The sequence below is a fragment of the Falco naumanni genome, chromosome 4 (assembly GCF_017639655.2).
Source record: "Falco naumanni isolate bFalNau1 chromosome 4, bFalNau1.pat, whole genome shotgun sequence".
NCBI classification, from domain to species: Eukaryota; Metazoa; Chordata; class Aves; order Falconiformes; family Falconidae; genus Falco; species Falco naumanni.
Window position 1 is genome coordinate 107,906,255 of NC_054057.1, and position 15,270 is coordinate 107,921,524.

The 15,270-nt window shown below is 38.5% G+C and overlaps 1 protein-coding gene across 5 annotated transcripts in view; it reads left to right on the forward strand.

The window, feature by feature from the left end:
- Positions 1-15,270, forward strand: part of FAM120A (family with sequence similarity 120A) — a 55,935-nt gene that overhangs the window by 20,037 nt on the left and 20,628 nt on the right. For 3 of the 5 annotated variants that reach the window (XM_040591802.1, XM_040591804.1, XM_040591807.1), the window contains exons 4-10: positions 565-693; positions 1,179-1,275; positions 2,401-2,501; positions 2,797-3,080; positions 4,499-4,586; positions 7,869-8,093; positions 11,491-11,665. In XM_040591802.1, coding sequence (XP_040447736.1) covers positions 565-693; positions 1,179-1,275; positions 2,401-2,501; positions 2,797-3,080; positions 4,499-4,586; positions 7,869-8,093; positions 11,491-11,665 — 1,099 coding nt within the window. The remainder of the gene's footprint in view (positions 1-564; positions 694-1,178; positions 1,276-2,400; positions 2,502-2,796; positions 3,081-4,498; positions 4,587-7,868; positions 8,094-11,490; positions 11,666-15,270) is intronic. The other 2 variants (XM_040591803.1, XM_040591806.1) reach the window with 1 other exon arrangement.

The window sequence follows — 15,270 nt, forward strand, 5'->3', positions numbered from 1 at the left end:
AAGTTTCCTCGAAATGCTCCTTTTCTGCATTTGTTTTTCAGATCCTCCCTTTTCTGTGTGCATAGAGATCTTCCTGTTCCCAGTGGATCTCTCTCATCAATTCTGATACCACTTTATATTCAGAATAGAATGTAAACTGCATCAAAATAACATTTTCTGGCATATGTGTGTGTATATATGTATATATATAGAAAATTGATGTATCCACATCAGATAAAGTGTTTTGCACTAGAGAAAATATCCAACTGCAAAGCAGTAAAGTAATTGGCATTGTTGATCTTGTTTATTGTTGGAGCTGATATTTAACCAGCAAATATTTGCATAGAGGTGCGGTTTCACATAGATACATATAAATACACTGTAGATGAAAAACATATGAGTCATTGTTTAAGGTGAAGTCCTAAAAACAAGGTGGAAGGCTCAAAAATTTTTAGCTACTAAATCTGGCAACATGGAATTTGTTGAATATGTTTTCAATAAATAAAAAGGTCAGTTCTCTGCTTTGTAAGTGAAGTATCTTGGGCTACCCTGTTATTTCATACTGGCATGTGTTTGTTTGCATAGGTACGTGCTCACCAGTTAGTTTTACCACCTTGTGACGTAGTGATCAAAGCTGTAGCTGACTACGTCCGTAATATTCAGGACACCACTGATTTGGATGCCATAGCAAAAGATGTTTTTCAACATTCACAGGTAAAGTATAAAGCAAAAAATCGGTTGGTCTGTTGTTTTTTTTTTTAACCAGTTGTGCTATACATTTGGGCTGAAGAATTGCATTTGCTAAAAGTGGTGTTTTGCATCAGTTGGTAATAGAAATCTGTTGGTATATGCAGTGTCTCAGATACCTTAATTTCACTTTCCACACTTTCTGAAGGAAAAAATACTGCATTTACCCTCAGTGCCTTAAAATGAAATTCTTGTTAACTAAAGGGGTTTTGTGGTCTGGCTTTGTGCACTGACATTGAGAATCAGAGAATCAGGAAGTCGGTATTTTCAAGCTTTATCCCTACGTGGATTGACATGATATTTCTTGAGCTGGAGTAGTGCTGTAGTCTTCAAGGGTCCATAAGCGTTAATACCGTGTGTGATACGGTATACATTAACTGCTCTACAGTACAGTGCTGACCTATAGACGACATGCCTGGATTTGCTCCTGACTGATCTTTTTTTTATTTTAGTCTAGAACAGATGACAAAGTTACTCGATTTAAGAGAGCAGTTGCTTATTACTCGGCAACTAATAAACCTATGCCATTTCATCCACCACATTACCTAGGTAAGTAATCAAAGAAATAAGGCTTTTCATTTTAGCTAAAATCTGGGATAACCCTAAATCAGAAATAGTAGTATTAGCAGTATCTTACAAAAATATTTCTATTCTCTGGCAATTTTCATTGGTCCTTGAATATGAGGTTTCAAAAGAAGGTTTTCACAGGACACATGCAGAAGTGGTGCTCTTTCCCCAAAAAGAGGAGAGCGACCTGGACTGATTTTCCTCGTAGCTATTGCTGCATTGATTCTGCCATTAGGACACTTGAGAGTATGGTGGTGTAAACAATTGAAATCTGGTGACTGATTCCAATCATGAGGGCAGTTTCTATTTCTGTTCCATAAAACTGGTTTCCTGTTTCTCAATGAACTTATCTGACATGTTTTAGAAATCCCTTTATAGTCTTTGATGTTTTTATGTCATATCATACCTGCTTAAATTGCAGCCATGAATTGTTTTGGCATTACAGGTTATTCTCAGGGCTTACAAATTAACTGTATGATCACAGGATTTACTACATGTACCTCATTCTTAACACTAACACATAATTTGAGCTGAAATTTTCTACAAATTTCCAGTTACCATACTGGTATACTAATACAGATTTTTCCTTGGGTTTTGTGGGGTGTCTTTAGTCACAGTCAAAGACCTGCATTAAAGGGCATTAAGGCTAATCTAGGTCAAATATTCAAATGATAGAAAATGCCAGCATTACATGTCTGCGTGACATTGCTTTTGCCAACTCCTCCTTTATGACATCTTAGGCTTTTTTTTTTTCTTTTAGCTTTTTTTTTTTTTCTTTTAAGCTTCCTTTAATTCCCAGGTAGAATAGAAATGTGCAGTAGTGAGAGACAGAAAGAACTGAGAGGAGGTGAGACAAGTAAAATAGACTTCACAAGCTACAAAGTATTTTTATTAAAAGACAAAAATTAATGAAACTGATTTAAAGGCATACTAGAAAACAGTAATGCTAACAGAACAAGAATAAATAAACTATAAAAGCAAAAGGATAATAAGGATAGCAATTGTGTCAGTGCGTGTTTTCATGAGTGGTTTCTTTTCTTTTTTTCTGCCCCCCCCCCCCCCCCCCCCCCCCCTTTGCTTTTTTTCCCCTCCCTGTTTGCAATACAGCAGCCAGACCAAATCAGTTTGGTATGCCTGGGATAGTGCCACCATATGTTCCTTCTCAGATGCTTAACATTCCACAGACCTCACTACAAGCAAAACCTGTGGTAAGTATAGACCTCTGCCCTTCTCCTTGGGAGAAACCTGCTGTGCTCATCAAATTAAAATCTAGGTGGCCAAGGTGTATCTTAACTTTTTTTAGCATGGGGATTCACTGATTGAATTTTAAGTCTGGAACTATAGTGATGCTGTAGACCCCGGCAGAACAATTCTTGTGGATATTCAAGATGGCTGAGTTTTAACGTGTATGTTTGGAAGATGCCACTTGATAAATAGTTTGTTTTAAAAAAAAAAAAAAAGCCTTTTTGTTACCTTCACTTAAGAATGATCACTTTATTTTAGGCCCAGCAGATGTCCAATCAGGGTGGGGCCCAAGGTCAGGGTCCATACCCATATAGTCTCTCTGAGCCAGCCATCACCTTGGAAACAGGTGGAAAAAGTCTTTCTGAGCAGAACAACTACAGTAACATTCCTCACGAAGGAAAACATACACCATTGTATGAACGATCTTCTCCAATAAATCCAGCTCAGAGTGGGAGCCCTAATCATGTGGATTCAACCTACTTTCCTGCCTCTTCTACATCTTCGTCCTCCGACAATGATGAAGGCAATGGAGGTGCAGTGAAGTAAGTTTTTCATGAGGGTGTTTTCTTACTCAGCTTATGTTAAAATAAATTCACTTTCAGAGTCATTCACCAGTATCCTGAAAGCAAGAAATCTGCAAATTAGTGATATGATAGACCTTAAAAAATAGTTTTAGGTCACTATGACTGCAGACACATCCATGGTTCACTCTAGTTGCCTTGCTCCTTAACAAGCAGAAATCCAAAACCAAATAATGTTGGGTGTTTTTCCACTTCTGCCCTTATGTTTTATTTAAAGAAGGAGAGAGTGAGGTTTTGGTAAATGTCATAAAGCCTTCAGGTTCTTTAGGTGGTATGAAAGAAATATTCCTACTTCATAGTATAATTCATAAAAATTTTGGTAGCTAAAAACTACAAAACTTCACTGAATTTGTAATGTTTATGCCACTTAAATTTTGGGATAATGTGGCTTTGCACAGAAACCTAGTATGAACGTCGGAAATTCACCACTTAGGACAGTGACTTAAGAGCCCTCATTGACAGGCCACACGTGGGACAAAGCAGCAGTGGAATTGTTTCTGCTCTGTTCTACTAATGTGCCTTGTTTACTGTGGAAGTATTTCTGACTTCCTCTAGATCATATGTCTGGCCTTGGCAGTAACGTTGTGCAGACTTTCATTTAATTACTGCTTCCTGACCCACAAAAAGGAAATTTGAACAGAGGCAGTTTGTGTTTACCTTTGTCTTGTTAGGTGTAGTGGCTTACAATGTGAGAATCAAAGCCTGGGGCTTTAGCAGTGTGATTTAGCCTGAGGTTGCCTCTAAAAGTATGGGGTTGTGTATAATAGTGTAAGTATGTTAATACTGGGTATTAAATTCTGAGTGTGTCTACAAGTATGCATGATGGCTTGGACTTCGCTTTTTTGGTGCAGGCTATCCACTTTAAATATTATCATGTGTTTTGCTTAGTAAATCAAGTAAGTTTGTATGGTTTCCATGCAGTGTAGAACTGGAAATGTACCTGCTTTAGAAAAAATAGTATATTTTTCAGCATTTTTATAGTGTTGCCTTATGCATTTTATACCATAAATCTTGAATAAATTCAGAAACTGAAATCTAGACAGTGTAATTTATATCGCCGTTTGGAGAAGCAGTTTTCTAATTATGGGGAAGTTACTTGGCATAGTGATAGATATTTAATCAAAAATGTTTTCTGCATGAACATTATTTAATCATTGTAACATACAGCTTTTAAATACAATCCACATGTTGACATAGTGTAAATGAATGAATGTTGGTATTAAAGTCTCTTCGAGACTCTTAAAAATTGACATTTCTAATACAAAGCATCCCTTAAAATCAGAGGCTCCGGCCCACAGTTCTGATAAGTCACCCAAGTATTTATCCCATTGTATCTTAAAGAGCACTTTAATACTGTGTTTTTCTTTGTTGTCCTTCAGCCATGTCAGTGGGAACAAAATAGGCTGGGAGAAAACAGGCACCCAGTCGGAAAGTCAAGCACGTGGAGAGCTGGGAGACCAAACAAAGGTAATTCTTTACGTTCCAAAGATCACAATTTATTATTTTATATTAAAGCTTTACAGCAAAGTCCTGAGTAGAATTTTCAATATTGATCTGTAGGATTTAGTGTAAACTTTTACACATTTTTTGAATTACAAAACAACAGCTTTAAAGCACAGTAAGAAGTTTTCCAAGGAATATTGTAGTGTATACATACAAATGAAAAATAAATGGGTTGTGTTAGTAAATACCAAATATAAAATAGAAGGAAATCAATAAACTTTTTTACTCACTAGCTAACCATCTCATCCTTAGCTATTGCTGTCTGTGTTTATAGTAGTGCATTATTTTAGTTTTTATTAAGGAGTACAGTAGTCTCAAGTGTCCCTGGGTTCAAAGTCCATGTCTCATAACCTGCAGTGTAGTGAGAACAGCTCTAGCACACAGCCACAGACCATTATAGGTGTATTAAAGCTCAGCTGAGGGGTAGAAGTCCTTTATAACTGCCTGGTATGAATTTCACGTAATATATAAAGTAGCTCCATGGAACCAGTTAGAATGTATTGCTACTTAACTGAGTAAGCCCTTGATAGAGACTTAACATTATCCTATTAAATTTCTTCAAGATTTGAAACTATTGTCAAATTAAGAGTATGATGGTCTGTATGTATTCCAAGGTTGAACCGTGTTTGGAAAGAACGTTCAAAGCATTTGCACTTAGTATCTCCAGAACTTTGTGATGGAACTCTACACCACTAATTTTGTGTCAGAAAAACCCAATTACCAGTTAGTTACACTGCAGACAAACAGAACATTTTTCCTGTACCTTTGGCATGGAAATTCCAGTAAGCCTGAGCTTTGTGCTGAAAATATCAAGCTGATGATTTCATCCATCAGTGGTTATTATTTTTGCAGACTACGCCCCGTACGATAATTGTATCTGCCTGCAGATTAGTCACCATATGCAAATGCTAATCTGACCTATTACATTCCGTTCTTCTGTGTATTATGGGCCATGTAGGAAGCCCAGTGCATCCCAGCTGCAGCCCTGTGTGTGTGCTGCACAGCCCCATGTCCTGCGGAGGGGGGGCGGGGAGCCAGGGTGGCAGCAGTGCCTCCCTTGAAGCTGGGCGATGGACGGGTGGGACATGCTGCACCGCCTGTCTTCATACATGCAGAAGTAGCTGTAAGAGTAGTGATTAAACTTCCCAATAGATGTATACATGCAGTCCCACTTAAATGAATCCAAATTAATTTATAAATGCTTGTGAGTTTTCCTTGCCTGTTTTGTTTTTTTTTTAGTATCAAACCACTTCTTAGTCTTCAGTAGCAGGAGAGGAGAGCTGCATCTGTTGCGCCTGACAGGGAGGATGATGAGTACATTTTGTAGATGAACTCATTTCCTAGAGAGGTATATATTAACAATTTTAAAAAAGAAATATTTCCTCAAGATTCAGCTGAGTACGCTGTGAATTTCTGAGGTAATTTAAAATGCTGAAAATCTAGCATAGATCAGACCAGTAGCAGCAGTCTTGACACTACTTCCACTTGACTTAAAATTCTTTGCTCATAATTGTCTCACTGCATGATTATACATGACAAAGGTATGCTCATCTCATTTGGGTGGATGTATATTACTAAAGAAAAAACCCAAACTTTTAACTGCAGTAATTCCTCAGCTTAGGTGCTTGAATATCCCTGGAGCAGATCCAGGAAGAACTTCGGCACTGCAGATGGGGAAAGAGTTGCTAGCATCTGTGGGGTTTTTTGTCTTCCTTCCATGTCCCCAGTACTTGGCAGTTTTGTAAACTTCTCTTTCTGCTCCAGTATCACTGACTTCTAGTTGTTGGAGTAGTAGAAGACAGGGACAGAAATATTTGAACTGATAAATATTTGATAATATAATACAATACAGATTTAATAGAGCTGTGATAACTCGTGTGTTTATAAAACCATTCTGTATTAGTTTATTGTGTTCAAGTGTTCTGGTTTACAGGTTTTAACCATTTCTTCTGTATGTTTTTATCTTTGTACATAAAATGAGGTCTAGATTACCAATGCTAAAATCTCATCTTTCAGTAATGTTCTCTTTGATTGTGTGCTTAAAATGTAATCTAAAATTAATGTTGCCCCTTTGATACTTTGCTCAAGCATGTTTTTACTAATATGCACCTTTCTAGAGAACGTTTTTGGAAGCTGCATGGGTTTGTTTGGTTTTATATGCAAGTTTGTATTTTTTCTGAGAGCCTGAAGTAAACAAGCTGAGCTCGTTTGGGCTTATTTTTATGTTGCTTGTTCTGTGAAATTTCATGGCTTTGGCCATTTCTGTTTCAGCTTTGCTTTTGAAGTCTCATGAAGCATGTGAAACTTTCTACACAAATTCTGGAAATACTCATGCATGTTATATCAAGTAAACAAATTTCTGTCTCAAAAGTATTTAATGCTACTATAATAGTTTATAGGTATAAAACCAGTATGAACCCTTAAGGTAAAAACAGCTTTCAGTTTTGAAGACAAGGATTTTTAAGAATTAAGTCTACTTTTTTTGGTAGTATCTACGAGAGATACAGCATAAATGCTTAAAAAAGGCTTATTCACTGGGAGGTTTACAGTATGTTTTTATGCATCATACTTTTCCTATAAATTTGTGAACTACCTTTCTAGAAGTGGAATAAAATGCCACTTGATCTTCCAGTCAGAAAATGTTGCCATTTTCTCTTACAATCCTCTTAGACAGAAAAATTCAGTTTACAAAAAAATCAGACAAAAGCACCTAAACGTTTATAAGGCTTTTGAGTTCAGACACTATATTTTAAATGTCTTTAAATTGAACTATGTAGGTTTTTTTGCTTCATTTAGAAATGCAAACTGAGGAGGCGTGTGTTAATGGAAGTCTTGATAAATTTCAGACTTTGTGGCTGTCAATTAACCCATTTAGTTGGTAGTATCTTGGAAATAGTTAAGAGGTCATTCGCATTTCATTAAGAGGTCATCAGTGTCCCTTTTGTATTGTGCAATTAACAATTAAAGAAAATAATAATTTCTGTTGCTCTTAATAAATTAAAGCTTTACTATATTTATTTTTTCAGTAATTTGCTTCTGCTAGCAACCATTGTCTAAAAGTTTATGTTTTCTGAAAATCTTTTAGCCAGCTTTTGTTAATGTTTTCTATATACCCATACAACATGACGTGAAGATTTACTATTTTCACTGTGGGTGAAGAAGGAAATTTGCTGTTTCTCTTGGCTGGGATCCTGGGATGTTTCCGTACACATTCAAAAGTACTTTATTTTCTGTGTTCTGTTATAGGCAGAAGGTTCCTCTAGTGCTTCTTCAGGAAGTCAGGCAGCTGATGTCAAAGGGAATCAAACCAGTAATCCACAAATCCCATGCCTCTTGTCAATGCCCACTAGAAACCACATGGATATTACTACCCCTCCATTACCTCCTGTAGCACCTGAAGTATTAAGAGTGGCAGAACACAGGCACAAGAAGGGGTTAATGTATCCCTACATCTTTCATGTCCTAACCAAGGTATGACATTTTAAAATTACATACTGTGAAATAATGATTCTATAAAGATAATTGCACTTGTGTTTCTGTCTAAAGAGTATCATAAATGTACATCCTTCTTAATGCTTTAAGTTTTGGTCCATTTTAGTGCTTCTAACAATTTTTCCCCTGTTTTGTAACCACTGATCTCGTTAGTTACATTGTTCCAATAAATATGAAATGACTGTAATTAGAAGTGTTTACTTACAAAAATAATCATTTTTCCTGAATATATGTGGATATTTTTGTATCTCTACACATGTGTGTATATGTCTTTGTATGTGTGTGTGTTTATATGTGTCCAAGTGTTTTTATATAGAGCCCATTTCCATCCAAAAACTCCTGCGTATGTGCTTTGGTGTCTGTGCCAAGTCTTTTCTATTTTCAGTGTTCAAAAATACTTAGATTGTTTTCCCTCACAATCTGATCCCTCCCATCCCTGCTAGCTAGCCCTGATAGGAACATAGTAGCTATAAGAAATCCCTTTTGTGCAGTCTGAAAACACAATTATAGATGAACTCGACGATGTTCTGAATTTTTGTTCATTTTAGTTTGGAAGAACATTTTTTATGGCCTTTTTTTTTGGTTTTTTTCTTGGTTTGGCTATTTTATGTGCTAGCCTTCAGATCCCCAGGTAAGCTGCAAGCATTTTCACGCAGCCTAGGACTCAGTGTGTCCAGTGGGGAAAAAAAAAAGCAATGGGAGAGCTTCTTACAGAAACAGGCAGTGATAACCTGCTTCATTGTGTCTGGAAGCTGCTGAAGTCTGCTTTGTGTTGAACAGGGAAGGACACAGAGCAGTGATATTCCTGCACAACTCTGTATTTGACTTAATGTACTCTCAAAAGACCTGTTTGTTGTTCCTTCTACACACACAGAGATGAGTCCCAGCATAAGACAACTTTAATCTTCTTCCCCTTTTTAGTGTTCAAAACTCCTAGTACTGGTTCTCATCAAGCCCATTCAATGTACATACTTGTTCAGCATTTAGCAAAATGGCACTGTTGGCCTTCCTATTAACTTATATTCATCTTAAAAAATCTGCTTCAGGGCAACAAGGACTGCAGGCAGGAATCTGAAATCTGTAAATAGAAAAGTTTCTGCATCAAGGTTGAGGTTTGGATTTCCGATTTCCCATGTGTGTGTTTTGCACCATAGCTTGTATTGCTGTCACGTTCTTGGCTTCTTCATCAAAGAAAAGTAGGGAAGAATCAAAAGGTGTGTGAAGACCATTGATGCCAGTTCTGTTTCGCACCTTGCCTAGGCAAATATTCTTAGTACATTTAAATACTACTTGATGTTTAATCATAGAATCATTTAGGTTCGAAAAGACCCTTAAGATCATTGAGTCCAACCATAAACCTAACCTAACACTGCCAAGCCCACCACTGAACCATGTCCTTAAGTGCCACTAATACACATCTTTTAAATACCTCCAGGAATGGAGGTGGCTGGGTGAGCAGCCTGTTCCAGTGCTTGACCACCCTTTCAGTGAAGAGATTTTTCCTGATCTCCAATCTAAACCTCCCCTGGCACAACTTGAGGCCGTTTCCTCTCATCCTGTTGCTTCTCAGTTGGGGAACAGGCTGACCCCACCTTGCTACAGCCCCTGTCGGGCAGCTGTGCGGAGTGAGAAGGTCCCCCTGAGCCCCCTCGTCTCCAGGCTGAACACCCCCAGTGCTCTCAGCTGCTTCTCATCAGACTTGTGCTCCAGCCCCTTCCCCAGCCCTGTTGCTCTTCTTTGGGTGCACTCGAGCACCTCAAAGTCTTTGTTGTCATGAGGGGCCCAGGACTGAACCCAGGGTTGGAGGGGCGGCCTCACCGGTGCCGAGGGCAGGGGGACGGTCACCGCCCTGGCCCTGCTGGCCACACAGTTTCTGACACGAGCCAGGAAGCCCTTGGCCTCCTTGGCCACCTGGGCACACCGCTGGCCCGTGCCCAGCCGGCCGTCAGCCAGCGCCCCCCGGCCCTCCCCCGCCGGGCAGTTCCCAGCCCCCTGCCCCCAGCAGCGCTGCTGGGGCTGGTGTGACCCCCGGGCAGGGCCCGGCACTCAGCCCCCTCGAACCCCACGCGGTGGCCTCGGCCCATCGGCCCGGCCTGGCCAGGCCCCCCTGCAGAGCCCCCTGCCCTCTGGCAGATCAACACTCCCCCCCAACTTGGTGCATCATATCTCACAACAGGAGGAAGTGAATTAAATGCTTGCATTTGAGAAATCATCTCCGAACACAGGAAAAAATGTCAGTCTATAGAGATAGCTGCATAAAAAAATAAATCAGTACTAGTTAAGACTGTTTTTCTTTTCCCACTATCTGAAATGCTTTTGGACAAGTATGCCCAGGCGACCTGAAGTATGTCATGGGTATACTTTACTGAGACATACCTTTTTGTATAATTATGGGATTCTTTAGAAATTGGCATGTAGAGGTGTTCCAGGTTATGTTGCTGTTAATGTATAGAGACCTTTTAGACGTACCTCATACCTAAAGAAGCACTGTCTGAATTAAACCTGAGGATATCCTAATGTAATCACTCCAAAATGTCATTTACAGTATTTGTTACTAGGACAGTTTACTTGCTGTTTTAAGTGAAAGTAGCAAAACAGCATGCTTGCTTGTCAGTGTTGAAAATAATCTCTGATATTTGGGAGCAATGCAGTGAAGTCAGTTGTTTTCCAAGAAAATCTTAACATGGTTTGATGCACAGACATAGAAAACATAAGATGTTGCTGCTGTTTTGAGAGAGAATGTTGGAAGGTTCCTTCATGCTTTTTTTCTGAAAAAGTATGAAATGCTAAAGCTTTATTTATATACATTCAAAACCAACCTTACTTATGTAATTCCCTGTTACAATTTTTTTATCAGGTCTTCTCACAATGTTGTTTTTTACAGTGAGTTCCCAATACTGTTTCAGATCCTTGCACCAAACACTGGTGTTCTTAGACAGCCTGAATATTTTTTGAAATAACGGTCTAAAATCTAGATCAGATTCAAATGTGCTTGGACTGTCTAAAAGCACATTACTGTATTTTCATGTGTACTGTTTCAGTCTCAAAGTGTCCATATTTGAAAATCGATATTTAGGTAATCCTTACCTGTAGATTGTCCACACCAAAAAAAAAAAAAAAGGTGTGTGATGGAGAACAGAAAGAGGAAAGTTACAGGGAGAATCAGAGCCTGGAGATTAAATGGAGGGAAGCTAGTAGATGTAGGCTACTTCTCTTCTGGTGTTACCTTCACATACCAAAGACCCACATTACTGCTGAATCAGTTTTCTTGACTAGGTGAGATTTATGTTAGAGCTGTGTTGAGTTACCATGCATATCTAACTACTTTCTGTTCACTATAACATGTCATATTTTTCTGCTTTCTTTCATGCAAAAGGGTGAAATCAAAATTGCCGTTTCTATAGAAGATGAAGCCAACAAAGACCTGCCTCCTGCTGCTCTCCTTTATAGGCCAGTTCGTCAGTATGTTTACGGAGTCCTGTTTAGTTTGGCAGAAAGCAGAAAGAAAACTGAAAGACTTGCTTTTAGAAAGAACAGACTTCCACCAGAATGTATGTACTGTAGAAACAAACCGGGTTTTATTTCTCTTCCTTCTGCTATGTTTTCATATCCATTTGTACCATGATTTGAATCAGAATATTTCCTAGGTTTTCATCAGTGTAGCTAATGCTGGAGGAATTTATGGCTTATTTGATCGCATGGATAATAGATAAAGATGATGTTAATTTGCAATTTTACTTCCTGTAGTAGCTTAAGAACTTAAAATGTTACCATTTCTAAGCAAGCTCTGGGCTTTGTTTTTTAAAATGTATGCTCAAGCTGCTGTCAGGCTTGCAGCAAGTAATGTCAGTTTGTGATGTAATTTTCAAAGAATATGGTGGAACTGGATTATAAGAAACTTCTGTGCATATGCATACAAATTTGCATACTACTTTCAAAAATGAGAGGTGCATATGTTAACTTACCCTGCCTTCCCGAATGTGTTATCAAATTTACTTCAGTGAAATTTGCAAGTCTCTAGCATCTTTCAGGTATTGGCATATGAAAACTTGTTTTAAAACCCACAGAAGTCAGGAGTAATGTAAGTAAAGGTAGGCATGGGTGAAGACAGACTAAACTTTGGCAATCAGGCTTGTCAAGAGATCCTTTTGCTGAATCAGAGGAATGAGTGTTAATCTTCATATTAATCTGGAAGTTGTGTTTTTAAGCCTTCTGCTTCCAGGAATTACTGTCATTCCAGAAAATTCAACCTCCTCATTCTGCAGTGTTTTTCTTATAATGAAATGCATACAGGGAAATGATTGAACTTTACAGTAGCATCTTACAAAGGTTAAAGGAATGTTAAAGCATTAAGTGAACGGCAGCAGCAGCAGAAGTATTTATATATAGGAGTGTGTTGTCGCTAGGCTAAATTTAAGAATCAGATATTTAGAATGTATGAAAGCAGCATTCACAGTCTTCATGTGTAAAAGGATAAAAATAAGAATCAGTTGTAAACTTTATGTTCATTCCCTTTTCTCTTTCCATTTTTAATTGTGAAATGTTTTTGTATATTCATGGTGAAGATGATAATCTTCCAGCGATGTTGAAAGAAACAAAAAAACAAAGTTATTTTGTGGGAATTAATATTTACCCTGCTTGAATAATATCTCAGCACACATTGTCTCAAACTTCCTAATTCTTTAAACTCACACAACGTAATAGTATTTCAGGTTATAAGGTTATTTCAGGATTAAAATAGTGACATTTGCAGCATTCATTTATCCTCCTTAGACTTCTGTCCTTAAAAGTGCACTGCAATGTTTGTTGTGGTGAATGAAGTAGCTGAGTGCTGAAGGTCTGCTTCAGTTTTCAGAATGTTCTTATTTTGTAAACCTAGAATGTTCTCTGTAGGCTACTGGGGAAGTCTATATAGTCTCTATTTTCTCTTCATTTATACTGCTTTTCAGAGGTTTATTCTCAGTGGAGGCTAAGAACACTACTGCTGACTTGGTTTAGTTACAGGAGCTCCAGCAAATCTTGCTGCAGGACACATTCAGCTACTGACCTACTTCCATCTTAGGACTGATCGTGCTCTTAAATAAAAAAATAGAACGTGTGCCCAAAAGTTAGTTGGTTCACTGTAAAGCTAACAATGCTAGTAAAGATGGACTTGAGCAAAGATGCCAGCATGTGGTTTGAAAGGGCTGTGTTGCAGGAACACGTTTATTTTGGTCACCTCTCTTACAAAGTAGCAAGAATTGGGCAGGCTGTGCAAGATGCAGGGAGAGAATAGTGTCCTAAGTGGCAAGAGCAGATTTCTCAGATTGATTAGTCACACTTGTTAGGCCTTGCTAACTTTTCTGAGGATCCAGGCTATCACAGTAAGTGATGCTGATTCTCTTTCAGTGTCTTAATTTTTCTGCTGCTCTCGAAAATGAGTTATGAAACACAGTAATGAAGACAATTAAGAGAAATGTAAGAATTAGGAGGATTAAGAAATTAATTGCTAAAGAAATTTATATTGTCCTTAAGATGTATGTGAAGAGATAATGAATATATTAATATCTAAAATCCTGTCATATTTGTTGCACAAACCATAATACTGGCAACATAATAATTGTGCATTCATAATTTGCAAGTATATTTTGCATGCAAGGGTTATAGGAGGGTATGAAAAATACGTAATAAACTGACACATCAGTATTATTACTAAACATATAGACAGCAGGATAATGGATCTTTCATAAAATGGATGACTTCCCATCTTTTAAATCATTATTTTTATGTAGTTGAAAAACAGCGGATCTGTTGGAAGGGGTAGATAGTGAGGTTCTTCAGTGATAATCGTCTGCTAAGTAATGCCTTTGCTGTGCGTGTCCTCATGTCTGCTCCCAGAGGATATGAAAAATTGAATCACAGAGTTCTTGATTGTGCGTTTGTTGCCAAGGGCACAGCATTGGCTCTGCTGCCCTTCCTTCTGGATGAGAAGAAAACCAAGTGTCTGACTTGCTTTTCTTTTCAAGCTCTGAAACAGGTTATTTCCCATGTCCTGATAAACATGTGTATATGAAACCATCTGCCCTTTCCACTCTGTGGAAAAACTCACACTTGTACCAAGCTGTAATAACTCTGGTTGGATCCAAAGGTTTCTTTTAAGCCTAGCCACCTTGTGATGTACTGTTCTCCAGGCAAGAATGTACTCAGCTGATGCTGTTTCTGCCAGAAGGAAAGCTGTAGCTTTTGGGCAGTAGCCCTTTTGCAAAATCAGGCATGCTTAGCTCAAGCTGTGTTGTCAGTAAAGATTATAAGGTTAAAAATGAGGCTTGATTAATCTGCATTAGCTAGCTTATCTTCTAGTGGTATTGGGTACCTCACGTTCAGTTCATGGGAAAAAATGCAAAGAGAATAGCACAACCACCTGAGCTGTAGTTAGCCCTAAGGGCTCTAACAGACAGCTTGAGCATGCCGGATGCTGTTGCCTCCTGCAGCCGCAGACTTCAGCTGTAACAGCATTCACGTGTTTATCAAGCAGGTTACCCTAGTCCAGATTGACACTGACCCTTTTGCTCGGATTGACCTGAAAGTGTCATGAGGGTGATGGTCAAAGCAGATGTCAATATATTGTGCAGTTGCATAGGCTACTTTGAGTATTCAAATCTGCTGATCGGCCGCAAGAGGAAGCTTAGTATGAAAAACCAGTATAATTAACACTGTGGTGGTGTGGCTGAACACACTCTGATCCTGATTGTTTGTTGTAGCTGATATAGTCTTCAGGGTAGATGTTACTTATCTCCAAGTGGAGGTCCTGGGAGGAAGACACAAACGTTCATTTGAGGACAGAGATGCTCAGCAGCTGAAGAAAACAGTGTTTTTGGCAGCAGTCCCAGTACAGTTGTCAAAGGTGTGAGAAATGCCCTGGAGAAATAAGTTAATATGGACAAGTCCTCAATTCATCTGTTATGTTAAATGCTAAATTTGGGTGAACAGTGCTACAGTTACTTGTCAGCTGATACAGCTATAATTCCTCATCCCCATGGTTCAGAGAGGACAGTTTGCCGGTCCACAAGGGTGACCTTCGTATTAAACCATTCTGCAGGAAGCGTGGTTATCTTTCCCATAATAACCATTACTTTGCAACATTTTGAAGCCAGGGTGAATCTCCACTGTGACCTCT